At 38.3% G+C, this 26,135-nt stretch overlaps 6 protein-coding genes and 1 pseudogene across 15 annotated transcripts; 3 read left to right on the top strand and 4 right to left on the bottom strand.

Annotated features, from left to right (window-relative positions):
- Nucleotides 1-434: 434 nt before the first annotated feature.
- Nucleotides 435-1,885, top strand: LOC112195875 (1,4-dihydroxy-2-naphthoyl-CoA thioesterase 1). The gene is made up of 3 exons (XM_024336102.2): nt 435-804; nt 923-1,114; nt 1,593-1,885. Exons 1-3 carry the CDS (start codon nt 649-651, stop codon nt 1,743-1,745), a joined length of 501 nt encoding a protein of 166 aa, XP_024191870.1. The 5' UTR covers nt 435-648; the 3' UTR covers nt 1,746-1,885.
- Nucleotides 1,886-2,094: 209 nt separating this feature from the next.
- Nucleotides 2,095-3,421, bottom strand: LOC112195876. Its single transcript, XM_024336104.2, has 4 exons — nt 2,908-3,421; nt 2,764-2,814; nt 2,541-2,674; nt 2,095-2,458 (listed from the first exon to the last, which is right to left on the bottom strand). The coding sequence occupies exons 1-4, from the start codon at nt 3,178-3,180 to the stop codon at nt 2,416-2,418; spliced, it is 501 nt and encodes a 166-aa protein (XP_024191872.1). The 5' UTR covers nt 3,181-3,421; the 3' UTR covers nt 2,095-2,415.
- Nucleotides 3,422-3,883: 462 nt separating this feature from the next.
- LOC112197385 lies at nt 3,884-8,122 on the bottom strand. Of its 5 annotated transcripts, none has more exons than XR_005809704.1 (6): nt 7,655-8,122; nt 7,514-7,564; nt 7,301-7,434; nt 4,511-4,620; nt 4,255-4,376; nt 3,884-4,117 (listed from the first exon to the last, which is right to left on the bottom strand). XR_005809704.1 is itself a non-coding variant. In XM_040518028.1 (4 exons), the coding sequence occupies exons 1-4, from the start codon at nt 7,925-7,927 to the stop codon at nt 4,578-4,580; spliced, it is 501 nt and encodes a 166-aa protein (XP_040373962.1). In that variant the 5' UTR covers nt 7,928-8,122; the 3' UTR covers nt 3,884-4,577. The 5 variants fall into 5 exon arrangements, 2 of the variants coding, with proteins under 2 accessions (XP_040373962.1, XP_024193800.1); XR_005809703.1 differs by having other exon boundaries at nt 4,255-4,351; XR_005809702.1 differs by having other exon boundaries at nt 4,255-4,620.
- Nucleotides 5,127-6,347, top strand: LOC112197384 (1,4-dihydroxy-2-naphthoyl-CoA thioesterase 1). Its single transcript, XM_024338031.2, has 3 exons — nt 5,127-5,346; nt 5,466-5,657; nt 6,113-6,347. The coding sequence occupies exons 1-3, from the start codon at nt 5,191-5,193 to the stop codon at nt 6,263-6,265; spliced, it is 501 nt and encodes a 166-aa protein (XP_024193799.1). The 5' UTR covers nt 5,127-5,190; the 3' UTR covers nt 6,266-6,347.
- A 331-nt stretch (nt 8,123-8,453) lies between the features above and the next one.
- LOC112197383 (aspartic proteinase) lies at nt 8,454-12,898 on the bottom strand. 2 transcript variants are annotated; one of them, XM_024338030.2, is made up of 14 exons: nt 12,445-12,898; nt 11,923-12,272; nt 11,785-11,845; nt 11,580-11,674; nt 11,360-11,472; nt 10,591-10,759; nt 10,468-10,507; nt 10,231-10,295; nt 9,992-10,105; nt 9,833-9,897; nt 9,345-9,501; nt 9,144-9,263; nt 8,881-8,969; nt 8,454-8,744 (listed from the first exon to the last, which is right to left on the bottom strand). In XM_024338030.2, the coding sequence occupies exons 2-14, from the start codon at nt 12,262-12,264 to the stop codon at nt 8,660-8,662; spliced, it is 1,515 nt and encodes a 504-aa protein (XP_024193798.1). In that variant the 5' UTR covers nt 12,265-12,272; nt 12,445-12,898; the 3' UTR covers nt 8,454-8,659. The 2 variants fall into 2 exon arrangements, with proteins under 2 accessions (XP_024193798.1, XP_024193797.1); XM_024338029.2 differs by having other exon boundaries at nt 11,923-12,276; nt 12,445-12,897.
- Nucleotides 12,899-13,543: 645 nt separating this feature from the next.
- On the top strand, nt 13,544-16,062 carry LOC112199541 (annotated as a pseudogene).
- A 702-nt stretch (nt 16,063-16,764) lies between these two features.
- LOC112200299 (SWI/SNF-related matrix-associated actin-dependent regulator of chromatin subfamily A-like protein 1) lies at nt 16,765-25,021 on the bottom strand. 5 transcript variants are annotated; one of them, XM_040519036.1, is made up of 24 exons: nt 24,535-25,021; nt 24,201-24,267; nt 23,870-23,946; nt 23,727-23,782; nt 23,500-23,575; nt 23,253-23,319; nt 22,715-22,869; nt 22,544-22,597; nt 21,733-21,816; nt 21,604-21,645; nt 21,319-21,474; nt 20,717-20,794; nt 20,522-20,587; nt 20,371-20,436; nt 20,134-20,262; nt 19,972-20,028; nt 19,687-19,776; nt 19,458-19,523; nt 18,729-18,797; nt 18,550-18,654; nt 18,275-18,400; nt 17,779-17,837; nt 17,669-17,705; nt 16,765-17,478 (listed from the first exon to the last, which is right to left on the bottom strand). In XM_040519036.1, the coding sequence occupies exons 1-24, from the start codon at nt 24,781-24,783 to the stop codon at nt 17,200-17,202; spliced, it is 2,310 nt and encodes a 769-aa protein (XP_040374970.1). In that variant the 5' UTR covers nt 24,784-25,021; the 3' UTR covers nt 16,765-17,199. The 5 variants fall into 5 exon arrangements, with proteins under 5 accessions (XP_040374970.1, XP_040374969.1, XP_024197093.1 ...); XM_040519035.1 differs by having other exon boundaries at nt 20,522-20,590; nt 24,535-25,016; XM_024341325.2 differs by having other exon boundaries at nt 20,522-20,590; nt 23,870-23,943; nt 24,535-25,014.
- Nucleotides 25,022-26,135: the final 1,114 nt, after the last annotated feature.

Here is a 26,135-nt window from a genome sequence, read left to right as displayed (position 1 = left end):
CTCTAGAGTGTTGAGATAGCAACATAGTGATTGCTAGTTAATAATTTGCATTGGACTTGATTAAATTGGCAGATTAATTCCTAAAATCAATGAAATAGAGAAAGAAGATAAAAAAGAGATAATGATAGTGACATGCATGTTGTCGAAATTCACAGAGCTAGAGGGTGAGGGTGAGGGTGAGGGTGAGGGTGAGGGTGAGGAAGAACGACCGGGGGAGTGAGGAAGGTAAAGAACACCACGAGGCAAACGGACAAGTCACAAGGCCGGTAGCCACCTAATCCTCCTCCTCCATTGTTTACATCACCTCACCTACCACCTCACATCGTTGGTTGCGTGAATTGACTGAACTGCCCCTCCATCTTAGCACCGGGACCCCCTCCAAGCAAACAAAACCATGCCCACCACCAACCAGATGATGAAATGATATCATATTCCAAAAGTGAAGAGGAAAGTCTTCTCCGATCACTCACCCACTCACACCCGGGAAAAGCCACACCAATCATATTGAATAGAGTTGGAGTTATTTGGTTTGTGTCATCATCTATACACAAACAAAAGAAGCCGCATTAGAAGAAGGAAAAAATACACATAACCTTTACTTTCAGAACAACTATTTATCCTGATCATCTATCTGATACTGACATAGTCATGGCTCCCCAGTCTCAGTCCCAGCCACCACCACCGTCATCGGAGGACAAGACGGGGGCTCTGGATACTCCCCTTCGTGAAGTCGGGTTCGAGATTGAAGAAGTGACACCACAGAAGGTCTGTGGTTACCTCAGAGTGACCGAAAGGAACTGTCAGGTATGATCGTTTTCTTTGGTTCTTTGTTTCTTCATACATGAACTCTTTCGCGATGAAAGTCAAACAGAAGAAACTGATCATGGAATATTACTAACCAATTGCAAATAACCCAGAGCAGCCATTCAAGGTGTTACATGGAGGTGTGTCAGCTCTAATATCTGAGGCTCTGGCTAGCATAGGCGCTCACCTGGCTTCTGGTTTACAAAGGGTGGCTGGAATTCACCTCAGCATCAACCACATGAAGCGAGCTGACCTCGGTGACCTTATCTACGCTGAAGCCTCACCCATCAGCGTTGGCAAAACCATTCAGGTTCATCTTCCACACTCAATACCCTCTAGTAATTAGTTCATTACTACTGGATTTTCCATATTTACTACGAATGACTTGTAATTTGTAATGTTAATTGACTAATTGCTAATACAACGAATTTAGGTTCAAAACTGCATACTAGTTTTACATTATCAACTATATTATCCATATAAGGCAAACAATAATGTATGTGGACTCCATTTCCCATGTCAGTTTCCCAGCATTGTATAGTAGTCTATTATTAACAGATAATTTCTAATGGAATATAAAAATCTATTGGCACCATCCAGCCTGTCTCTCTGAAACTATGAAAATGTGAATGTCAATACCAAATTATCCGCAGTGTGAAGCAACTGAGACTGGGGGTTCCCTCCACGTTGGTTGTTCATCTACCAAAATTGTTAATGACTTCTATAAAATGACCTCGACAAACAGATTATACGATTCTGAATTGTACTGATAAGCTAATTTTGAATAGGTTTGGGAGGTGCGACTTTCAAAGATTGATCCTTCACACTCAGACATCAAATCCTTAGTATCATCATCAAGAGTTACTCTTGTATGCAACATGCCTGTGCCACAGCATGCAAAAGATGCAGGTGAAGCCCTCAAGAAGTATGCCAAATTATAGAACTTGTGTAATCTTGTTTATGTTCTTGTAACAAGTGTTACTGAACCTAATGAAGCAAGTAAAGAATTTATTACAAGCATACACCCCTCTACTTCAGTGTTGCATTTTCAGACAAGCTGAGGGTGTCAAACAAGCATCAAGTATGCATAGTTTTTTTATTTTTTATTTTTTCCAAAGAGATGCACTAAGCAGGAGGGAGTGCCTAAGCCTAGCTCTGGTATCAGAATATTTTTAGGGATGCGAAACATTACAGTGCAGATCAGAAGTTCAGAACCCAACTAGACAGGTCAATGACACAAGCTACTAGCTAAGTAGTTTCAGGTTCCTAGTATAAAAGGCAAAGAATCAGTTGAACAAAAATCTTCCATGATTATCCCAATCATTTGATACAATTTATTCTGTATAAATTACACTAGTTCTAACTGGTTTATAAATCAGTATCCCCCGCACTAAAGTGATAAACCATTATCACTCCAATCATGATCCCCACAACTGAAGTTCTAACTTTTTTATAATTCATACTAGTTGCATTGTTGTTGAAATCAAACTTGAGTCCCTGGCACTAAAGAAATAACTTACAAATATTCATACAGAGGACACTTGCACCATCTTGGAGTGAAGTCACTAACTTTACACCTACATGTATACGAGTCAAATCAACAGCGAACTGTCACTTCGAATTCTTCCCCCAGCCAGTTGCAGAAATCATTTTCCTTGAAAACCCAAAAATCAAACTAGTATGAGCAAAAGGGTCTGCTAAGCAAACAGAATTGGAGAAGCAAGTTATGCTAATACCTGATACTGGTAAGCTGTTTGGTTAAATCATTGACCTCAATGCCAGAGAGTTTCAGAGAAAGCAGAGTTCCAGGTACCTCCTGGGAGACCACATGGGATAGCTTGTCCACTGAAGTTGCTAATTTTCTCAAAGCCTGAAATCCCATTAAACTTGATTGATATACGCAAGGAGGATCCAATATTGCTCGATGCTCAAACTCAAAAACAGATAAAACTAACTTACATTGATAGTTGGAATGGAAAATATAGCAAGGGAGAAAAGTGCAGCAAAAGCCTTGCAATCACAGCCAGTAAAAACATGAGTCAGAAGTTACTAATAACTTTGATCATAAATTCATAATATTGTAAAATGGAGAAATGGCTTTACCGTGAAGAGGACGAAGAGGAGAGAGGCAAGGCCCAATTCGGGTGTGGGTCGAATGTGCAGTGCTCTGAGGAGTTGTACGGACGGAGAAGTTACAGAGGAAGAACAAGAAGAAAGCAGGGGTTGTGTTTGGGAGGATGGGATATTTGGTAGTTGCAACTTCGATAGAGATGGAGTATACAGATTCCGGGACACGACGGAGAAATCTCTCCGGCCGCCGTGAAAAGGGATTGCCGGCTTCAACGTCGCGGCCACTTGAAACAACTGACCCGACATCTGATCTCTCTAAAGGTCGAAGACCAAAATGATTAAATGAACGACGTTCTGTTTGTTTCTGGTTGGCTATTTCAATCTGCGAATTAGTGACTCTTGGATAGCTCATAAAAATAAATAGGGCTATTGCAGTTTAGTTGCCTATGTTCTAGAGCCTTGCAGGAAATTTGTGGCTACGTTCTTTTGAATGTGACTCGGTAAAGTTGCTGAAACCAAACATGTAAGTTTGTGGCTTTGTGACGGTGTGACCGGAATTCCAAGGAGTTGATTGAACATATATTTTAAAGCATATCCGGAAATTAGAAGGAGATTTTATGAGTGTCGAATCGTAATTATGTATTTTGTGTTCGTGATCTTTAATATGTTACGTCATTAGTTAACGGTCAAACTAAATTTTAGAAGTGAAAGATAAACAAATTTTGATTTAATTGCAATATAGAAGGTTGGAGCATGATGACTTTGGAAGGTAGGATAGTAGAATGAAATTAACTCAATAGTATACTTTCAAGAAAACTCAATAGTATACAGTAGTGACGCAGCTCGCCCATGTGACCCTGTCAGAATATGATCGAAGCCTTACGTTTTCTTGTTCTTATGGAGCAATTTTGTAGTACCAACGAGCAAAATACTTTCTAGTTTCTAGTACACGATTCACATGGGACGATGAGAATCAAATATTGCGGGTACTTAATGACAATTCCTAGTATGAATCAGATGGAATGTACTTTATTTATGGACAACTACAAAAGGCCCTGCATATCACATTGGATGCCAGAAAACACATAATCCAATCCATAATATCTTTACACTTCCATTATGATGGTTGAGTTTTACAAATGAAGTGGAAATCAACGGATTGCAGTGCACTATGCAGCTTGCGCAAATCCTACCCTGAGATTACACCGTGTGGTATGCACCCAAAAAGAGAGCTCCAATAACCCTGCAGCATGCAGTAATGTCGTAACAATGCATAGACCTCAAACACAAGGAGTTGGGGGCACCGTCATCTCTACAATGAGGCGCAAAATCACAAGAATGTGTCAAGTTGAGACGTAAAGGAGGATGATAGTGATTTACCATAGGGGACCTTTTGTGGAGGAGGCAAATCCAACGCAACAAATCCGCTAAAGTAGACTAAGACAGTAGAACACCTTTCTTCAACTTCAAGTATATACTGAACATTGAATCCAAGTTATGAACTATAAAAGAAGAATTTTAAGAACAGATTAAAACTGGGAGGTTTTGGTGGAATTAATTCCTTTCATAGCATTTGAGTTTTATCTTAAGAAAACCATATCGATCAAATAGGCAATGCATGTAAAGAAGGTAATACTTGTTTTCTAAGTTGTAGTTGAATCCAGTAGGCAATCATCTCACACAAAGTATATGAAGCAGTTTCATCAACGGATGCCTCCTTCCGAGTTCCATTTCGAACCATAATTACTGCAGAAGTATAAATTTGCATTTGGTTATTGTTATTTAGATGAAGTAACCGAATCAACTCCTCTCCGCACCAACAAAAAAACGTAAAGGGAAACTGAACAAAGTAAAACAACGACTACAAGAAAAGGAAAGACTCACTTTACACGAGGAGATCCATCTTACGAAAATAAGCTGATATATATCCACACACAGCACATCAGTCACCTCACCCCAACCTACCAACCCCAACATTGTAGGGTGAATTGACTAAACTGCCCCTCCATCCTAGTACCAGGACCATCCCAAGCAAATGAACCATGTCCACCACCAACCAAGTTCTGGTATGAAATGATAATTATATCACATGACCAAACGCAGAAGAGTCTAAAAGGAAAGAGGAAAGTCTTCTCATCTCACCCACTCACACCTTGGAAAAGTCGCACAATCGTCGAATTGAGTTGGAATTGTTTGGCTTCTGTTTGTATCATCTTTACATAAAGCCAAAGAAGCCGTAACAAGAACAAGGAAAAAAACACATACCATTAACTTTCAGAATAATAACCTAGTATTCTATCTGATACTGACATAGTCATGGCTCCTCAGTCTCAGTCCCAGCCACCACCACCGTCATCTGAGGACAAGACGGAGGCTCTGGATGCTCTGCTTCATGCATTCGGGTTCGAGATTGAAGAAGTGACACCCCGAAAGGTCTCTGGTCACCTCAGAGTCACCGAAAAGAGCTGTCAGGTATCATCTCTTTCTTTGTTTTTTAAGTTTCTTCTTACATGATTTCTTTCCCGATGAAAGTCGAACAGAACAAATTGATCAAGGAATATCACTAACCATTTGCAAATAACTTTGAGCAGCCATTCAAGGTGTTACATGGAGGTGTGTCAGCTCTGATATCCGAGTCTCTGGCTAGCATGGGAGCTCACCTGGCTTCTAGTTTACAAAGGGTGGCTGGAATCCACCTCAGTATCAACCACTTGAACCGAGCTGAGCTCGGTGATCTTATTTACACTGAAGCCTCACCCATCAGCGTTGGCAAAACCATTCAGGTTCATGTTCCACTGTATCCTCTTGTAGTTACTACTTGATTTTCCATATTTATTGCTAATGACTTGGGATGGTGATTGACTAATTGTTAATACAACTAGTAAGTGTTGGTTTCAAGAAACAGATAACACATTTCAAAACTGCATACTAGTCTTACATTATCAACAAAATTATCCACATAGGTCATAATGTATGCCGACTCCTTTTCCCTTCTCAGTTTCCCAGAATTATATAGTCGTCTATTGTTTACAGATAATTTCTACTGGAATATATAAATCTATTGGCACCATCCATCGGCATCCTGTCGAAATTATCCAAAGTGTGAAGCAACCAAGTTTGGGGGTTCTCTCCAAGTTGGTTGTTCATCTACCAATAATTTATCAATGACATCTATGTAATGACATCGACAAACAGATTATACGATTCTTAATTATACTGACATGGTAATTTTGAATAGGTTTGGGAGGTGCGACTTTCAAAGATAGATCCTTCAAACTCAGACATCAAATCCCTAGTATCATCATCAAGAGTTACTCTTCTGTGCAACATGCATGTGCCAGAGCATGCAAAAGATGCAGGTCAAGCCCTCAAGAAGTATGCCAAATTATAGAAATTTTGTAACCCTGTTTATTTTTCAACACTTATTTGTTACTGAACCTAATGAAGAAATTAAAGAATCTATTACACGCATACATAGCTCTACTTCAGTGTTGTATTTGCAGACAAGCTGAGAATGTCAAACATGCATCAACTACGCATTTTTTTTATAATTATTATTAAAAAAGATATGCACTAAACAGAAGGGAGTGCCTAAGCCTAGGTCTGGTTTCAGGATATTTTTAGGGATGAGATACATTACAGTGATGATCAGAACCCAAGTGGACAGGTCAATGCTGCATTCGCAGACAAGCTGAGAGTGTCAAACAATTATGAAGTACCCCTCTTTTTTCTTTTTTCTTTTTTTCCAAAGGGATTATGCATTAAGCCTAGCTCTGGTATGAGGAATTGAGGATAGTTTTAGGGATGAGATACCTTACGGTGATGAACAGAACCTGATTGGGCAGTTTCCTAGTCTGAAAATGGAAGAATCTGTTAAATGAAAATCTTCCATGATTATCCCCAATCCAAACTCCAATGGTTGACACAATTTGTTTTGTATAAATCATGCTAGTTATAACTTGTTTATAAATCATTTCCCCCAACATTAAAGTGATAAATCATTATCACTCCAATCATACTAATCCTATCATGATGACACAAAACTTTTTTGTGTAACTCCCACTACAAAACATCTAAATTGTTCATGAATCATACTAGTGGGCATTGTTTCTGAAATCAAAATTTCCTAATTGACATTGATGAAACTTGCAAATATTCATGGAGAGAGCACACACACAGACACCAAGTTGGAGTGAAGTTCCTATCTTTAAACTTTACACCTATGTGTACACAAATTGAATCATCAACGAGTTGTCACTTTGAATTCTTCCCCCACCGAGCTGCGGACACCATTTTCCTTGGAAACCCAATAATCAAACTAGTATGAGCAAAAGGGTGTGCTAAGCATTGTACCAAAAGAAAAAAGAAAAGAAAAAGGGTGTGCCAAGCAAAGTAACAGAGTTCAGGAAGTAAGTTATGGTAGTACCTTATACCGGTAAGCTGTTTGGCTAAATCATTGACCTCAAGGCCAGAGAGTTTCAGAGAAAGCAGAGTTCCAGGTACCTCCTCGGAGACCACATGGGATAGCTTGTCCACTGAAGTTGCCAATTTTCTCAAAGCCTGAAATCTCATTAAACTTGATTGGCATACGCAATGATCACATTGCTCAACGTTCAAACTCAAAAGATAACCAACTTACATTGATAGTTGGAATGGAAAATATAGCAAGGGAGAAAAGTGCAGCAAAAGCCTTGCAATTACAGCCAGTAAAAACATTAATCAGAAGTTACTAATATCTGCGTGTTTGATCATAATCATGTAAATGGAGAAATGGGTTCACCGTGGTGAGGACGAAGAGGAGTGAGGCAAGGCCCAATTCGGGACTGGGTCGAATCCGCAGAGCTTTGACGACTTGGACGGACGGAGCAGTTACAGAGGAAGAAGAATAAGAAAGCAGAGGTCGTGTTTGGGAGGATGGGATATTTGGTAGTTGCAACTTCGATGAAGATGGAGTATTCAGATTCCGGGACACGACGGAGAAAGCTCTCCGGCCGCCGTGAAAAGGGATTGCCGGCTTCAACGTCACGGCTACCGGAACCAACTGACCCGACATCTCTCTAAGGAGGCTCTTTTATCGTCGAAGACAAATATCTGGTAGGTTATTTCAATATGCGAAGTGAATAGTTGCCTTTGTAGAATTGTAGCTACGTTATTTTGATGTGACTTTGTAAAGTGCTGAGACCGTAGACATGGAAGTTTGCAGCTTTGTGATGGTGTGGCCAAAACTCCAAGGAGTCTATTGAACACGTTTCGAGCATATCCGGAAGTTAGAAAGAGATATTGCGAGTGTCAGAACCGTAATTATATATTGTGTTCGTGATTTCATCAATGTCATGTCATTAGTTAATGGTTAAACTAATTTTTGGAGGTTAAGGATATACAAAATTTGATCGGTAGATTGTAATACGTTAAATTGAGAAGAGCATGATGACCTTAAAATGTAGGATAGTAGAATGAAATAAGCTCAACAGTTTACTATGACGCAGCTCGCCCATATGGCTCCATCAGAAACAGAAAATGAAGCCTTATGTTTTCTTGTTCTTATGAGAAATTTTGTAGCCAACGAGCAGAATACTTTCTAGTGAATCATATATTGCGGTTGACAATTCATTGTATGAATCAGATGGGACGTACATTATTTATGGACAACTAGAAAATGCCCTGCATATCACATTGGATACCAGAAAACATTTAATCCGTAATATCTATGTACTTCCATTATGATGGTCGAGTATAAGGCTAGAAAATTTACAGATGAAGTGGAAATCAAAGGATTGCAGTCGCACTATACAGCTCTGGCAAATCCTACCCTGAGATTACCAAAGTCAAACACCGTGTGGTATGCACCCAAAAACATAGCTCCAAGAACCCTGCAGAATGCAGTAATGTCATAACAACGCATAGACCTCAAAACCAAGAGTTGGGGGCACTGTCGTCTCTACATGGAGGCGCACCATCACATGAATGCATTAAGTTGAGACGTAAAGGAGGATGATAGTGACTTACCATAGTGGACCTTGTGGAGAAGGCACATCCAAGCCAACAAATCCGCTAAGGCAGACAGTAGAACACCTTTCTTCAACTTTAAGTATATACTGAATATTTAATACAAATATGTTAGGAACTGTAAAACAAGAATCTTAATAAGAGACTGAAACTAAAAGGTTTTGGTTAAATTTATTCCTTTCAGAACATTCATAAGAAAACCATATCGATCAAATAGGCAATGTATGTAAACAAGGTGAAAATATAAGCTAAAAAAAATCCACCTGTTCAGGAGTGAGGGTGAAGGTTTTGTTTGCAATCACGAATGAAACATCTGGCATGGCTGCAACGTTATCACAGTTGACAAATGATCTTCGCACAGGATTTGGAAGCTTCTCACACAACTTTTAGACACAAAGAAATAAAACAACTTAAGAATCTATACATATATGTTATCCAGTGTGGTACTTTTAAGAAGCATTCACCTCATTCACATGCTTAAATACTTGTTCCCTTGATACTTGTTTTCTAAGTTGAAGTTGAATCCAATAGGCAATCATCTCACACAAAGTACATAAAGGAGTTTCATCAACGGATGCCTCCTTCTGAGTTCCATTCCGAACCACTGTCTCAATACGATTGCTGCAGGAAGTATAAATTTGCATTTGGTTATTGTTTTTTTTTTAAATACGAATAGACTATGAATTAAAGGTGGAAGCCTCTAGGGTATCCAGAGTTTACAACATCAAAGTGGATAGCATTAGCCACACTTCTCAGCAAAGAAGTGGACCATTGAATACCATCACTAGAACTATGTCCTAGATTTGCTTGCATTTGGTTATTGTTATTTAGATGAAGTTACCAAATCAACTCCTCTCCCAACAGAAAAAAAAATAAAAATAAAAAACTAAAAATTAAATAAAGGGAAACTGAACAAAGTAAAACAATAACTATAAGAAAAAGAAGGACTCACTTTACAAGACGAGATCCATCATACGAACATAGGCTGATATCCACACACAGTACATCAGGCCGTACCTGCACAAATGTGAGGTAAATTCTAATGCATTTCTTCATTCCTAAACAGAAGTGCTAAAGACAATCGAAGAGGCTACAAGGAAGAAGTACAAACCCCAGATACTAAATAATCCCATATCAGATTTCCATAAGTGGAAACGACAGTTTTACATTCCAAGCTCGCAAATCCTTCTGCTCCGATGGCATGGTTGATCTGAGCCACAACAGTCTAAAGGAAAAAAAAAAAAAAAAACAAAAACAGAGCTAACTAAGGATGGAGTTGAAGTTCTTGAGTTAAACTACAAAAACAAGATCAGTTAATTCAAGTCTGAAGCTTTAGGCATGATTTGATACAGTTGGACCGGCAAGTAAGGATGTCCCTGAGTCCAAAATGGCAGCACAGCCACCCTTGCAGAATCCTGAAAATTTTGAACTGTGATGTATTAGTCAAGTGAAGCTATTTCACTCCTTTACAGAAAAAAGGTGACGGTACATGAATTCCCACACTCAATCATAAACTTATCAGACTTTATCTTTCAACATAGAAAAGAATATAGCGAAACACCATAAGGAGTGGAAATGTAATAGCACCTGTTGAAAAGTCTGCAACAATAATATCTCCCACCTCAATCTGGAGAAATCAACATTTTTATGTTATCCAACTTGTTAAGGGATATATTACAAAGAAACAGCATTTTCCTTTTATTATATGACCTGCCAGTATCCATTGTGTGAAATTGGGACATAAGTGTGATCACCCGTAAAGTGCCTCCAATCATATCCTCCAAAGACGATTTCACCTCCCACTGGTGATTTTGGATCATGATTGAGCCAAATAGAGAAAATCTTCTGGCTCATACGACCTTGTTGCACCATGTTATACCTGTACCCAAAAAACTAAAAAGGCATAAATCCAATATATGCCTTTGATTTTCATTTTCCTTGACTAATATAAGGTAAGTTAAAGCAAAACAATTTTAGATGCTTTTTAGTTTTTCTTCCTCTTCTATTCACCTCTATCCCTCTCATCTCACCCTTTTCGTTCTCAAGAAACTTTACTAAAGAGCTAGCTCTTATCTGTGGTTTCCCTGTCACTATGAACCTAGGTACAGTATGTAGAAGTTCCTTTGATTTGGTGGGTGTTCCTAAAGAAACCTATAAAGAGATTGTTGAAACAATGTGGGTTGGTTCTTATTAATTTTGGCTATTGGGAGATGATTTTTTTCTGCTGAAGGGCTGGCTAGTGCTCCTCCCACTATTCTTAGCTACCGTAGCTAAACCCATAGCACCTTTGTTTTGGTTGTGGGTTTTTTTTGTATCATTAGCCCAGAGTTCACCAGAAAAGAGGTGTTTATAATATATCAAGATGATGGCATAGAAAGACACATATTAGAAGAAAAAAAAAACACATTACAAAAGAAAAACCAAAAAAACAAAAGCATGCAAGGAAGTAATAAATCAGCAGTCTATGTGCAGACTATACCACACTGGTGTGGCTTCACCAACAGAAATATCCTGAAATCCAAGTCCAAAAATCCCATCAAACCGTGCGGTTAAGAATGCAACAACTCCTTCCCTTGTAACCTCAACAAATTCCTAAAGCATGGGAACATATATAGCATCAGACATTTAGAAAATAGAAAATAGCTTATTGAACAACTTGATACAATCATACAAGCCAAAAAAGGAAGGAGAAAACCCACTTGATGCTTAACGATAATTTCCCCAACTTTAACATTATCCTCACTGAAGTAGCCGGAAATGGAACCAGAGCCATAAGGAATTTTGCAGGGTATTCCTAAATAATAAACACAACACCAATTCTGAGTTTGATTCTATCAACATTCATCACAAGCAATGTTTGTGCCAATCATAACAATAAAGGGTCATTCAAATAGGAAAAATTACCAATTTTGGTATAGGTACTTGACATAGTTGCCCTGTATTTAGAATGAAAATAGCAAGCAATCTGCATAGAGCCATTCTTAACAAGATACTCAACGAGGGAAAAGCATCATAACACATCATACTCATTGCAAAACTTACAGAAAGGATGCATCTCGAAGACGGGACCCAAAAATTGGCGCTTCCAGTATCAAAGACAACAGCAAAGGTTTGTGGGGGAGTCCCAATACCAATTTCTCCATAAAATTGGGTGTCAAGATAGTTCTTCAAATATACAATGTTAGCTTTAAGATCATCCCCATTATCTCTCTGTTGAGAATCTACTCTATTGGTGATGCTTGCAGCATTAATCCTACTTAAGTCTAAAGGATGCTTCTTTAGACTAATCCTCAGTAACCCATCATCGGATTGTGTAGCAGCCAAGTAAGCTGACCAAACCCATATCCATATTGCAACTGGAACCCACTTAAACGCCATGATCATAGAGCTCTCTGGCTATTAATCACATAAGAAAAACAGTATTAGCAGGAAAGATAAAAACTTTCACAGACATTTTCACAAATACTTGTCCTGCAAATTTTCATTTTCACATTCCAATGACTATAACATGATTCAAGCAAAGAACTTTGAGTAAATTAAAGTGGGTGATCAGAAACTTCATACCTGAGAGCAGTTTCAGAGGGTTGAAGGACGAACGAGGCAAACAAAGTTCATGGCTTTACGTGGTGAATTGGTGAGGGAGTGAGTAGCTGCTTTTAGTATAAGTAGCTTTTTGCTTCTGTTGTGCTTCTGCAATCGTTGTACTCCATTTGCGAAAGAGAGAGAGTTTGAGGAAAGCACGAGGTAGTTTCCAGGTTTACGTATGGATTGGGAGATAGTGAATTTAGCCAAGAGATATAGAGACAGATGCGTAGGTTTCTTGCCAAGTCTGCTAAGCTTCGTGGTTTGTTAATAATATGAATATACCATAGAAGACGGATTATGCTCGTTAGATTGATTATATATACCAAGACAAAACGATTACCATCTCTGATTCTCTTTCATATCTAAAATCTTTGAACTGTCATTAGTTTAGATACGGTAGTTTCTGAGAGCTGGGGAAGAGGTTCTTGGGCCAACATTAAACCTTGATGGACAAAGCTATAACATAATCAAGCTTATAAAAAGAAAATAACAAAAAAAAAAAGACAGAGAGAAGATTTTTTTTTTTTTTTTAATAGAAAATAACCACTAAACAACAAAGTTTACAATGGGGGGGGGGGACATGAACCAAAACCCCAAGAAACCGCAGTTACTTAGACCGTCAGGCCAAATGGCCTAAACTCTAACCACCAGACGCCCATTTCCAAGGCTACTTTGAACACCCGAACCCGAAAATTTCAGTAAAACCTCGTAATCAACCGCAGAAAAGGTAGCGTCCTCTTCAACACCGTGTCTGAAGGTACTAGATCACGTGTAAAGGATCGCTTACCAACAAATCGACAACAAAAGTAAACCAGAGTTGAACAAAATCGTCCTCGTCCTCGGGAATGACACCATTTACATGGCATAACACCTAGACCAAATCCTATCTCAACAGAGTAGGAGACCCAGCCCCACCCTAGCTCAGAAGAGTAGGGACTTATTAAACCTAAACAAGCCGAACAGAAAACCCTAATGAAAAAACAACTAAAACCAAAACAAATTAAAACCATGCAGCACCAACAAGGCCCAAGAACATAGGCCCAGCCCAACCCCCACTTCCCCCAACAGTAATCCAACGATGCCGCAAACCATTCCCGCCGCCGGCGAGCACCATCACTACCATCCTGCGGCCTTACCGCATCCTGATACCGCCTCTCCACCTTGCCAAAAAGCAAGCAAAGTCTACACCCATTTGACGCCCCCATCCAGATCTTAACCCATAACAGAAACAGATCCCAACAGGGATCCCATCTGCCACGATTTGATTGCATCCACCATAACCCCAACCACCTGGTCAATGACACCATAACCCACCACCAGGAAGAAAAAATCTGCCTCAGCCCCAGAACCGCCGTCGCTCCTGATCCGAGAGGGACAGATCAAGATCGATCTGCCCACCCCAAGGTCGAGAACCCACCCTCCTCCCTTGGACCACGTCTTTGCCTTAAGGACCCGCCACTAACCATCAACGACATCCCCTCTCGAGCCGGAAAGCAACGGCGGGATCGCCGGTGGCATTCGGCCAGGAGAGAACGAGCAGACTCCGGGTTTACTTTTTCTTCTTCGCGTGCGGGGCGCGTTCCAAACTGAAGACAATTGTTAATAAACAGAGAGAAGATTGAGTGACCATATAGATGAGAAAAATGCATGTTCCAATTGGTAATGAAAAATAGTCTACAGTGAGAGCAATGAAATTTCAGAGTGACACTTTAATAAGGATTCATTTACTATATATGATAGAGTATTCAGTTCACCGATATGCACTTGTACTAACGAAAATGAACGGTTAGATAATATCTAGTACATTTTTTTATTATTAAAAAAAATTGTCTATAAATTTCGATGGCTGAGATCTGCTAGTTCACTTGCACCGTCAGTACATAGAAGAATTATCAATATAGTAGAAGCCATATACTTGGACAAAAAAAATAAATAAATAAAAACTATCCACCACTACCTTTATGCATTTAAAATCCTTGATAACTATCCCGTTTTGAAATATCAAATCATCCCCTTGATTTTTATTCATAATCACATGTATTGATGTAGCTTGTTCTATAGCAGAATGGTAGGTAATGGTCATTCTAGTTTGAGATAAATGATAAATCGTTTTAGTTTGATTAAAAAAAAAAAAGAACGTCTACCCCTAATGAAGAAAAATTTAAACTCCATCTAATGATATTGAATTGACTAATTAAGCAAACCCTGTATAATTACCAAAATTAAGAATTTCACAGTTTCACCAACATATGTCGATAAAAATGGTTATCAAAATCTCTCAGTACCATTTGATCTAGTGTCATAAGTCTTCTCTTTATAAGTAAAATGTCGTGATTTCGACTCACATGCAATAGACTAGTTGATGTATAAGAATTGTTTATTTAATAAAAAATAAAAAATAAAAAAAAAGATTGATTATCTCAATCAATTAAAATTGCTCCCATAAAAAGTCACAAAGGGTCTAAAGAAAAAAAAAATCCAGTTCAAGCTAGAGCTTACAAAGTTTATTTTAATTAGGACATTATTATAGGATATAGATCAAATTTTCTGGGTTGTGCTCTTGTCAGTCTGATCTTCGAAACCTGTCGTCCCCCTCCGTACAATTCTTGGCCCGCCCTCGAACCTTCAAGAAACTCAAAGTGCTGGCAGCTGGGAATACTTCAGGAAACTACTTTCGGGTTACAACTTATGGAGAGTTTCGTCGTGCTGGTGTTAGTTTTGTAATGGATGGAGTTCCTCCTCGGAGTCAACTATCTGAAGTTGATTTGCAAACGGACCTCGACAGAATAAGGAGGCCAGGTCAGATCAGCCAACTTATCAAAACTGACACATGCAAGATACTCGCGGGAGTCCATGAAGGATTGACTATGGGGACACCAATTCATGTGTTTATACCCAATCCTGATCAGACAGGTCGATGTGGTTATGACGAAATCTCCGTAGCTTATAGGCCTTCACATGCAGATCTAACACGCGACATGAAGTATGGTATCAGATCCATACTTAAGGGTGGTGGTATATTTTCAGCTAGGGAAACAATAGGAAGAGTTGCTGCAGGAGCAGCTGAGAAGAAAATCCTCAAGGACTTGGCCGGAATCGAGGTTTTGGTTATGTTTCACAAGTTCACAAGGTTGTCCTCCCGGAGGACTTGGTTGATCATGACACCCTGACACTTGATCAGATAGAGAGCAATAGAGTTAGGTGTCCAGATCATGAATACGCAGAGAAGATGATAGCTGCCATCCATGCTGTTAGGGTTAGAGGGGAGGATCAACCTATTGGTGGTGTTGTCACGTGCATAGTTAGGAATTGCCCGCGGGGTCTTCTTGGTTCGCCTTTCTTTGACAAACTTGGAGCTGAATTTGCTAAAGCTCTGCAACAAAGGGATTTGAATTCGGAAGTGGCCTTGCAGCAGGTACCTAAAACATGAAGATAGCTAACAAGCCAACAGCTACAAATGCAAGGAACCAGAATGCAGTGAGTACAGATAAGGAGAGTGAACTAATGGATACTTGTGTTGTCCCCCGAGCGGTTCCAATGGTGGAGGCTCAAGTGGCGCTGGTGCTCATGGATGAATTAATGACTCAATATGCCTAAATCTATCTTTTGCCTTTTGCATGTATTCTTGATGTTATGAACCATGGCTTCACTGTACTTTTGTAATAAGCATGAGTTACGTTTAGACTCAAGAATGATACAACAAAATCAAATTTATGTTTCCTAGTTGAATACTTGAATTATATTACTTCGGCTCCTACCCGCTATACGTAGAATAAGAGTTAGAGGCGAGATCGAACGATGAAATTGTGGAAAAGAAAGTAGGCATACGTGGTACGTCGGAGTTAATTATGTGTTTCATGTATATGATCATGGATATTACAGGGTGTTTGTGGAGTGTGGAAGGAACTCAAGATATCGAGCATATATGAGTGAGTGTTCATTAGAGGTCAGTAAAATATTTCTTGACGGTTAATAAGAATATTATTAGGTTTTTTTTTTTTTTTTTTGTAAAGCTTGATTATGTTATAGCTTTGTCCATCGAGGCTTAATGTTGGCCCAAGAACCTCTTCCCCAGCTCTCAGAAACTACCGTATCTAAACTAACGACAGTTCAAAGATTTTAGATGTGAAAGAGAATCAGAGATGGTAATCGTTTTGTCTTGGTATACATAATCAATCTAACGAGCATAATCCGTCTTCTATGGTATATTCATATTATTAGCAAACCACGAAGCTTAGCAGACTTGGCAAGAAACCTACGCATCTGTCCCTATTATTACTGAGTGAATGAAAAAAGGGCCAACAAATTCCTAGACTACCCTTTTAACTCTTTTATACAGTGTCACTCAGGATAAAACAAGATTCTAGGAAGATCTGGCAAATTCTTCATTTTCTTGCAGTAGTATATACATCAGTCTGCATGTACATGATTATACAATTTAAGAAGCTCGCATCTTCCATATGATAGCCAATTGTACGAAAACCTGGGTCACTTGCTTAACATGGAATTCCTCATTTCTGGAAGCATATCCATTTGAGCGGTTTTGCAAGCATCCAACTAGTGAATTTACAAGTCAATGCTGTAGTAGCAAATGCATAGTCCGAGAGTGGCACTAGGATTCACTGGTCACCCAACCTGCACCCCTCTTTTTATCTCGATCCAAAACCCAAATGCTTCCTTATATCTCAACTTCTCAAAAATGGAACTACCTTACTACTACCATCCTGTAGTCTGTTACTGCCTTGGGTATTTAAATTTGGGCTCAATTTCATGGTCTTCACTGTTGTTGCAACGCTTCAAGAAGGAATCAAGTGTTTTTTGCTTTCCTGGGCTGATGTTTGACTGGTTGGTTGAAACTTTCAAGAAAGAATCCAGTGTTTTCTGCTTTGCAGGGCTATATTTCGGCTTGGCAGGGCTATATTTCGGCTTGGCAGGGCTATTTTTCAGCTTTGCAGGGCTATTTCGCGGCTGGCTGGCTGAAACTTCCAACGAATTCTCATGGCCATCCAGCATCTGATTGCCCAAAACCAGAGTTCAGTTTACAAGTCTAAACAGGAAACTTCTTATTCTTTTTCTTCCTAGATGGAATACCATCTCATGAAGACATCAAACCATTGTGACATAACTTAAAACTTAAGTGTGTGCGTGTATGTGCCGTGCTTTGTGTTTATATATAGAGCTAGGCAACAAGGGTTTAAGTTACCTGTCCCAGATTTTCCAACTTGCTCTGAACAACATCCCTGAATAGAGAATGGGTTGGATTACAAAAGATGTCAAATCAATCAGAAAACAGTCAATTGCTTAAGAGTGTACCATATGATGTCATCAACTGTGTCGTTCGCTAGAAGGTAGTATACATTGACCGAGGACACCTAAAACATGAACAAAGCTTCTTAAGGAAAAAGAAATGTGCATCACCATCTTAAATATGCGAGCATAAATAAATAAAAAATACTGATAGTTTTTCAAAAAAAAAAAAAAAATTGACGGTAATAATTTAAACCTTAACCAGTGCAGATAATTCATAACTCCTATTAAACAGGCAAATCTATATCATTTTTAGATTTTAAAGATGCACCAGATCTGATATCATCAAGCGTACCCATCAACAGAAAACGTAACAAGAACGAAACAAACCAAGCTGACCAAACATATAGTCTCTCATCATGGTATAAAGCTAAAGAACAGATAAATTATGAGACCCAAAACCCATAGGAAGGCATACACCAATCTAACCCTGGCCAAACATGATTTGTTATTGAAATTAATTTGAATTAGTGCAAAGAATGCTTCTGATCAATAATTTCACCTGGCCAATTCTGTGAGCACGATCTTCAGCTTGAATTAGGTCACCAGGAGTCCACGACAATTCTGCAAATATTACAGTGCTTGCAGCTGTTAAAGTTAATCCCACACCTCCAGCTTTGATAGATAGCTACATGATATTCAGAAAGATGAATCTTAGCATCTCAAGTCATAGAGCCACATTGAGCTATAGTATTCCAACTCTCAGTTGAACTTCTTTTAACAATTTCAACTTGCAACAAGAAAACGGTTTCATATAAACAATGCAAACTGCCATACCACTGCTGCCTTGACAGAATCTTTTTCTTGAAACTGCGTAACATATGCTTGCCTCTCTACTGTAGGTATACTGCCATCAATTCGAATACAACTCACTTTCTTCTTCTGAAAATTTTGCAGTTCTTATCAGCATCTGTTCAACAAATCTCATGGCAAAGTATGAATTCATGTGTCCTTACCAGAAGAAACTGATATATTGCATCGATCATGGATTGATGATGTGCAAATACTAGAAACTTGCAACCAGCCTACATGAACCATTATATAACAATGTTCAAACATCCAAAAAGGAATATATGTAAACCAAACTAATGAGGATGAAACGAAAGCATAAGCCAAACAAGAAATGGACATAACCCCAAAAAGTTACAAGAAAGAAAAGAAAAATCTAGGTCACTGAGCTTCATGTAAAAGACTAAAATCTCGACCTAATCTTGGAGCGACGGAAACCCTCAAAGAACCCAGATGGCAAGCAACCAAAAAATAGATAATCTGCTCATGCAGCAAATCATGAATAAAGATGGGATGATACATACAGGTTGCAAAATTGACAAATGATCTTATTATCTAAAAATATAGTATTCATTTCAACATAAAAAGAACGCAAGTACTAAGGAAATTATAAGCCTCTTTTAAAATTGTCAACCTAGAACTAGCTGTGAAAAGAATTCCATTCATGAAATGCTGTACAAAAGACAATTGAAAAGCATTAAATCCACTAAGCTGGATTACCCTGTCAGTAGAGTTAGAATACAAGCAAATTGCCACACACACACATTCATACCAAAACCAAATGTCATCAATAATTTGTCTTTGGGAACCGTTTTCCATTAATTGGTTCATACAATGACATGCAGTTGAGCACTTCAGGAGAGAAGTTAAGGAAAGATATACACGGGCCAAAGTACCTCGATGACAGTTCCCAGGTAATCCAGAACTGCTGGGATCTTGGCCTCCGCTGAATCAGTATAAATCTAGAGAAAATTTTGTTGTAAAAGAGTTTAAAGTTAGCTATCCCATAATAAAGCAAAAGATAAAATAAGAAATCTCATGACTATTTCAGCATTCCCAGTACGAGAATGGAAACATATACGCCAACCCTATGTGCCCTCCTCTGAGGATAATCAGCAGGCATACCTTATTGATAAGATTCTTCTCCATAAATTTAAGTGAATCAACTTCTTCTTTTGATTTGCAGGCCTTAATTTTCAGCTTTACCACCTCCAACTACAACATAGAATATAAAGGTTAGCTCTGCATTTGAGAAACAAACTTGATATAATGAAAACTTTATGAGGGACATATAAACAAACTTCGTCTTGAATAGTTGAACCACCTTAGAACAGTAGTTATGCAGTCTAAAATTATGAACTTGATTAAAGGGATTTCATATATAACCAAACTACCAATGATTTAAATTACCTCACGAAATAAAGCATTGATTTGTTTCATGTCCTTTTCAGCCAAATCTAGGAAGACCTGGGATCAGCGCAGGAAAAAAAAAACAGAATAATCAAAGATTGTAACAGGACTACCAAGGCCATCTCACAAGAAGCAGATTGAATATAACATACAGATGCTGACCTGTTGTCTGCGCTTCACAGGAAGTTCAGAGAGTACATCATTTTTGAGTCTCCGAATCATCACCGTTGCCTTCAACAAATTATGCAATTCTTCATGGTTACTTGCACCTTGATACATTCCAAATGTTCCCTGAAATTTCAAAAGTGTAAAGGAAAAGAAATTCTCTTACGACCTGCTAGAAGATCTACAAGATCATATAATGTAAAACACTTCATCACAAAGGAAATAGTAACTTACACCCTTGCAATATCGTTTGCCATATTCATGAACATTTTTGTATACATCAGGATACAAGGCTTCCAGCTGTTAGTGACAGAAATCAATAAAAGACTGATTAAATTCTATGTACATATATACCTGCAAATCCTAAGCTAGAATTAAAAATCACCTGCGTAAATAGTTCGATCGGTCGGGACAATGCAGGAGTTCCACTTAACAGTATTGCATATTGAGCCTTCTGGACAAGTTCTCAAAGTTAAGAGTTAGAGAGAGGGACATATGCTTTAATCTTGATTGTAGAAATATAAACTGAGAATAAAGTTAGGAGTTGCTAGCTAGACATCAGTGCACAAGAGTGAAAGACCTTGATGACAGGCAGGGAAGCAGTTGTCCTTTTTGCTTGAGCATTTTTCAAAAAGTGCGACTCATCTGCAATCACAATCTAAACAAAAACATATTATGGCAAGCGATGGGGGGAAAAAAAGAAAAGAAAAATATCCATATGATTTCCTAGTGACCATGAGTATCTCTTAACTTAAAAAAGACTCCAACTTTTGGGAAGGCAAATGTTATATAGTATTTGATCTCCATCACTGAAAGTAGAGTATATCCCTTTCTTTCTGCCATCATGTTATTAATTCCTTCTAAAAGATACCCAGAAGAAGCATTAAATGACTGTTTTGTGGTTTGTTTGAAACTTTTGAATTGTGAAAGAAACCCAAATCATTCAAGGAAATAACGTAACTTACAATTGTTTTGTCACATTCTGCTTTAACAAGTGTACACCATGTTTCCACGTTTCAAGTATACCCCAGATCTATATTGCAAAACCCTAATATTCAGCTAAGATCATTTTTCTTTTACATGTTCTCCAAAAGCCTAGCATTTTCAGCCCAAAGAATATCAATAGTCATCACACTAAATTCTGTCATAGGCACTAAACTAGATGATTGTTTCAATTCTTACCTTAAAATCTGAAGCCATCAGCAGATTCTGTAGTTTAGGGACTATGTCATAAGAGATTATGTTAAATAGGCCATCAAGATGAATGGTCCCTTTGGAACTTGAGGATACTAATGTATATCCAGCTCTGTTTGAACCCCCACATTGAGACAAAACAACCTAGTGAAAGTAAAATTCAAAATATCAATTTCATATTAAAGAAGGCATCAGGGCAGTGAGTAAGTACCCAATACTCCTGCCGTACAAACAAAAAATGAAACAAATATTGAGCCTGTGTAGACAACATACACTAATATCTGATGGAGGAATGTTCATCCATTGTTGAATCATCTACCAAAAAAAAAAGAAGCCAGAAGAGTACATCAGTTGGGGTAAGATCTGCCTTCTCAAGAACTGGTGTTGATAAAGCACACTTACAGAGGCCCATTGCAGACGCAATGAAGATGGTGTGAGTATAAGAACAGGCCATGAGTCACGAATGCAGGAAGCCACAGCAATAGCCTGAAAAACAGTGTAGGCTTTCAATCTTTGGTGATAAATATCAATTTTCTGGAGGTATCGCTATCATATTGGCACAAATCACCCTATAATTAAGCGAGGGGGAGCCCCAGTGCAGACATTACAGCAATGGTCCCTGTTATTACAGTTGCTAGAGATGATTCTGGATTTGGATGTAAGGAGTCAGAACTCAGAAAATAGGTGTAAGAGTAAGATGTAAGGTATCAATAAAATCCAGATCAGAAAGTCAATGTATTTGATTCTTAGAAATACATAACACCGTTGAAGTTTTAGATCTTCTATTACTATGAATCTTTTGATACTTCTTAAACTAGTTGGGAATTCCATTGAAGCTCATAATGACGGTTCAAATCTCTTGTGAAGTAAATCAGACTTTATTACTTTCCGTTGAATGAAACGTAAGTGCTGTTGATAAACTTATATATCTACCTCTACTTTTTCTTCTCTTCTCATGTTTCTCTGTTATTCTAATTAGTAACTTTCTGACATTCACAGGCCACCCATATATAATCATTGGCGCCAGTCACCTTATGTAGTCCTACATCATTAGTATTCTTATTTGGCTGTCATAAATAAAGTAAAGAGCTAAAATCCTTGAGACTACAAGCTGCTTAGCAAAGAAATAGGAGTTTGAGACTTGTCTTGTAGAAAATCCTTTCAAATGCATGATTCATTTTATGAGACTATTAATATAGGAACAGATGCTTGCCTGCAAAGTCTTCCCCAGTCCCATTTCATCAGCAAGGAATGCACGCCCTCCATGCTGCAAGATAAACCTGAGAAGGTGTAATACCGGAAATATATTAAAAATTAACAGTTCAGCAAAAGACTAAATATAATGGCAATTTGGAAAAAGAAAAAAGAAAGAAAGAAAAAAAACCTCACAATCATCTGCAGAATATAGTATCCTATGCAAGTTGAATACAACAGACATTAAATCAGGAACAAACTCCAGACTAACAAGATACCTTACGCCTTCTCGCTGAAATCCCAAGAGCTTTGATTCGATAAAGCTAGGTATCCTGTCATACAGGTCTGGAAGTGCAAACACCAAAAAAGGGGAAAAAAAATGTTAAAAATTAGCTTAAGTAGAAAAAGTGCAAAAGAAATAAAAATGAAAAAGAACTTGTTACTCTAAAATAGGGCACAGATATAGGATATTACAACTGAGACCCCAGTTTTATTCTTCATGAGCTTATGATCCAACTTTATAGGACTCGAAACAACATGCTTTTTCACTAATTTTCTTTTTTTCTAAGCATGTTCCAGATTTTATGAAATCCACAAGTAAATTACGTATAAAATTGAACATTGACTGAAAAAAAGACAGTTCTTACCTTTAACAAAGGTACTATTAACAGAGAATGTAACCATTACATGTGTACTGAACTTCACTAAGCTAGAATTATCATAATTACCTCGAATATCTGGAACAACAGACACAGCAGCAATGGCCCGGTGGACTAAGGGATCTAAGTTCTCTATCTGTAAAAATTGCAACAAAACAACAATCAGGATGAAACTGAAGTGAAAAAGAAGCATTGTTACAAAGGTTCAACCATAAATGGTAACAGTGTTCACAACAAAACTGAAACGTACGTTAATTTAAAATGCATCATCACGTAAAAGAACAAATAAAAAATGGAAAAGAGCAGAAGTTGTCACCTCAACATTGACTCCTGATACTTCATGAAGAACTTTTTCTGCCGATGACAAAGAAGACACAGGGAACATCCATAACCTGCAGTTTCATCACTATCACATCCAGCTGAAGTTCCCTCACACAGCATGTCAACCAGAACCCATTGAACCATATTCCATACAAGATATCAAAAATAAGAATAACGCAGTTTTAAAGCAGCTTTCATCAGGTGGGAGATTTGGGAAAGGACCTTTCTTTTGCATTCCATGTGGCTTTGGGGATCTTGCGGAAAGCAGCTACCAACACCTGGTGCAAGACACACAGATGGTAAGCAAAAGATAAGTTTTGAAAAGTCTTTCAAATGGTCATTCTGAAAGCAAATAGAATACATACCTGGTCATAGGAAAATTTTGCAGCAATGTTTCCAGTAGCATGAAGAAAAAATTTGACAGTGAGCTTCCGTTCAACTTCTTTGCCAAAATGCAACAATATGCAGATAGGAACCCAGAGTTAGACAGCAGGGAGAATAATACGACCAGCGAATAATATCATTATGCAAAGACTTCAGACTGATAAGGTAGGACATTGCAGTCCTTAGTTACTCATTGTCAAAAAATTCGAAACATGAAAGACAAATTTGGCCTTTTACGAATAGGAACCTCTCTTAGTGATCAATTTGAGTAGCATATGAGTGAAGCAACAAGAGTGGGAGTTAAGCACTGACCAGGGTTTACTTTAACGTCTAGAGAAGAAGGTAATACTCTGGCTCCAGGAGACAAAGGCGGCGGCACCTACACGAAGATGGTGATTAGAACACAAGTGCGAAACACGAAACTCTCAATACCTAATGCCATTGATTCTACTACAATGTGACTTTCCAGTGTATGCACATCATAAATATAAACATTTTCAACACAATCTGAACAAAAAGAATATATGAATGAAAATGGAAGCATATAATAAATAGAGGTGTTGAATTTTGAGATTAAGAGCATCCAACAATTCGGCATTCGAAACCCTAAAAACTTGAAAGCAAGAAACAAGAAAGGGAAATTCACCTGGTTAGGAAATGAATTCGGAATGAAGCTTTCGAAGGCATTGCTGTTGGTGGTGGTGGTGGTGGGTAAAGACTGGTGTGCGTGGTGGCGATTGAATGAAAAGGAAGAAGAAGAAGAAGAAGAAGAAGAACAGGAACAAGTGGAAGCGGAGTTGATGCGTTGCTGAGAGAGTTTCTGGAAAGCGTCTCTCTCGAGGGAATCAAGCTCTTCCGCGCTGAAATTCCAGTCGTCGTCGGCCCCAAAATCCATTCTTGAATACCCTGAGAGAGTGTGATCGCAGAGAGAGAGAGTTTTGGGTTTTGGGGTTCTGCGCTTTTGATTTTGGGACTTTAAAAAGCGCCAACTTGAACAATCAAACAATCAATCTGCCACCGTTAAAATGCGCCTTTTTTTGCTTTTCTAGAGTTGAACCAAGATTCTATCCCAAAAAAAAAAGAAAAAGGTTTAACCAAGACGAGAAGAGTTTATTTTATGCTAAACTTCGCCGAGAAGGAAGCAAAAAGTTTATAGCATAAACGTCTTCCTCCAAAAATCAAAAGGGTACTCCGCCGAGAAGGAAATAAAAGGTTTATTGCATAAACGTCTTCCTCTTTTTTTACTTGTGTCTTGAAACTTGAGTGATTTTTAGAATGATATCCGAATTTACAATGTTATCAACATGATACTTTTGTTGAGTGCTCCGCCCACTGCGCTTTTGAAAGCTCAACTCATGAGGTCATTGTCATTCCAATCAATAGGCATATCTGTTTCAAGCAACAAGTCCATCTATTTTTCAATAGATCTTGCAAAAAAGGATAGAGTAGATTTTTAGTTATTTGACATTAGTAAATTTTTTATTTATTCACAGTAGTTTTTCAATTACTGACAATAACTACTTTGACACAATATCATTTTCTTAAATAATAAAAATTAACAATATGGTGACACTTTTTTAAAATATTAAATGAGGAATAAAACGATTAGGTGACCTAGAAAATAAATTAGGGGATGTGATCAGTTACCCATTTTTAGCCCAATATTTGCCCAAACACTCCACCTTTAACTGTTTGTGCCCACTTACCCAATTCGACAGTGTCAAGACTCATCTAGGCTCCGGGAAAAAATGTTATTACGGTAGTACCACTACACTAAAACCGCACAACTCGTCAGTTACCCATCTGTATCAAACATCAAACCGATTCAAATCTCTTCCTCCCTCCATACCCGATTCTCTCTCTCTCTCTCTCTCTCTCTCTCTCTCTCTCTCTCTCTCTCTCTCTCTCTCTCTCTCTCTCTCTCTCTCTCTCTCTCTCTCTCTCTCACCTGGATTCTCACCGTTCTACGGAGACGACGCTTCAAGGTCCGGTGATTGTTTTACCTTTTTCGGCTTCGAAGATATCGAAACAGGTCAAAACTCAATTTCTGACTCCGTTTTCCAGTTTTTTTCATGTTTTCTGACGAACCTATTACGAAATCTTCCGTTTATAGTAGTTTGAAGTTTCATTTTGGTTACATATGTGTGAAATTTCTCAAACGACTTTGCATGTTCTGAAATCGGTGAAATATAGGGTTTCTGGTTCATAATTGAGAAAATCTGATACGAATGTTGTTTGTCGATTCCA

The sequence above is a fragment of the Rosa chinensis genome, chromosome 4, assembly GCF_002994745.2.
Source record: "Rosa chinensis cultivar Old Blush chromosome 4, RchiOBHm-V2, whole genome shotgun sequence".
Taxonomy (NCBI): Eukaryota; Viridiplantae; Streptophyta; class Magnoliopsida; order Rosales; family Rosaceae; genus Rosa; species Rosa chinensis.
The sequence above is the reverse complement of the archived record's forward strand: the minus strand, read 5'-3'. Positions and strand labels throughout refer to the sequence as shown.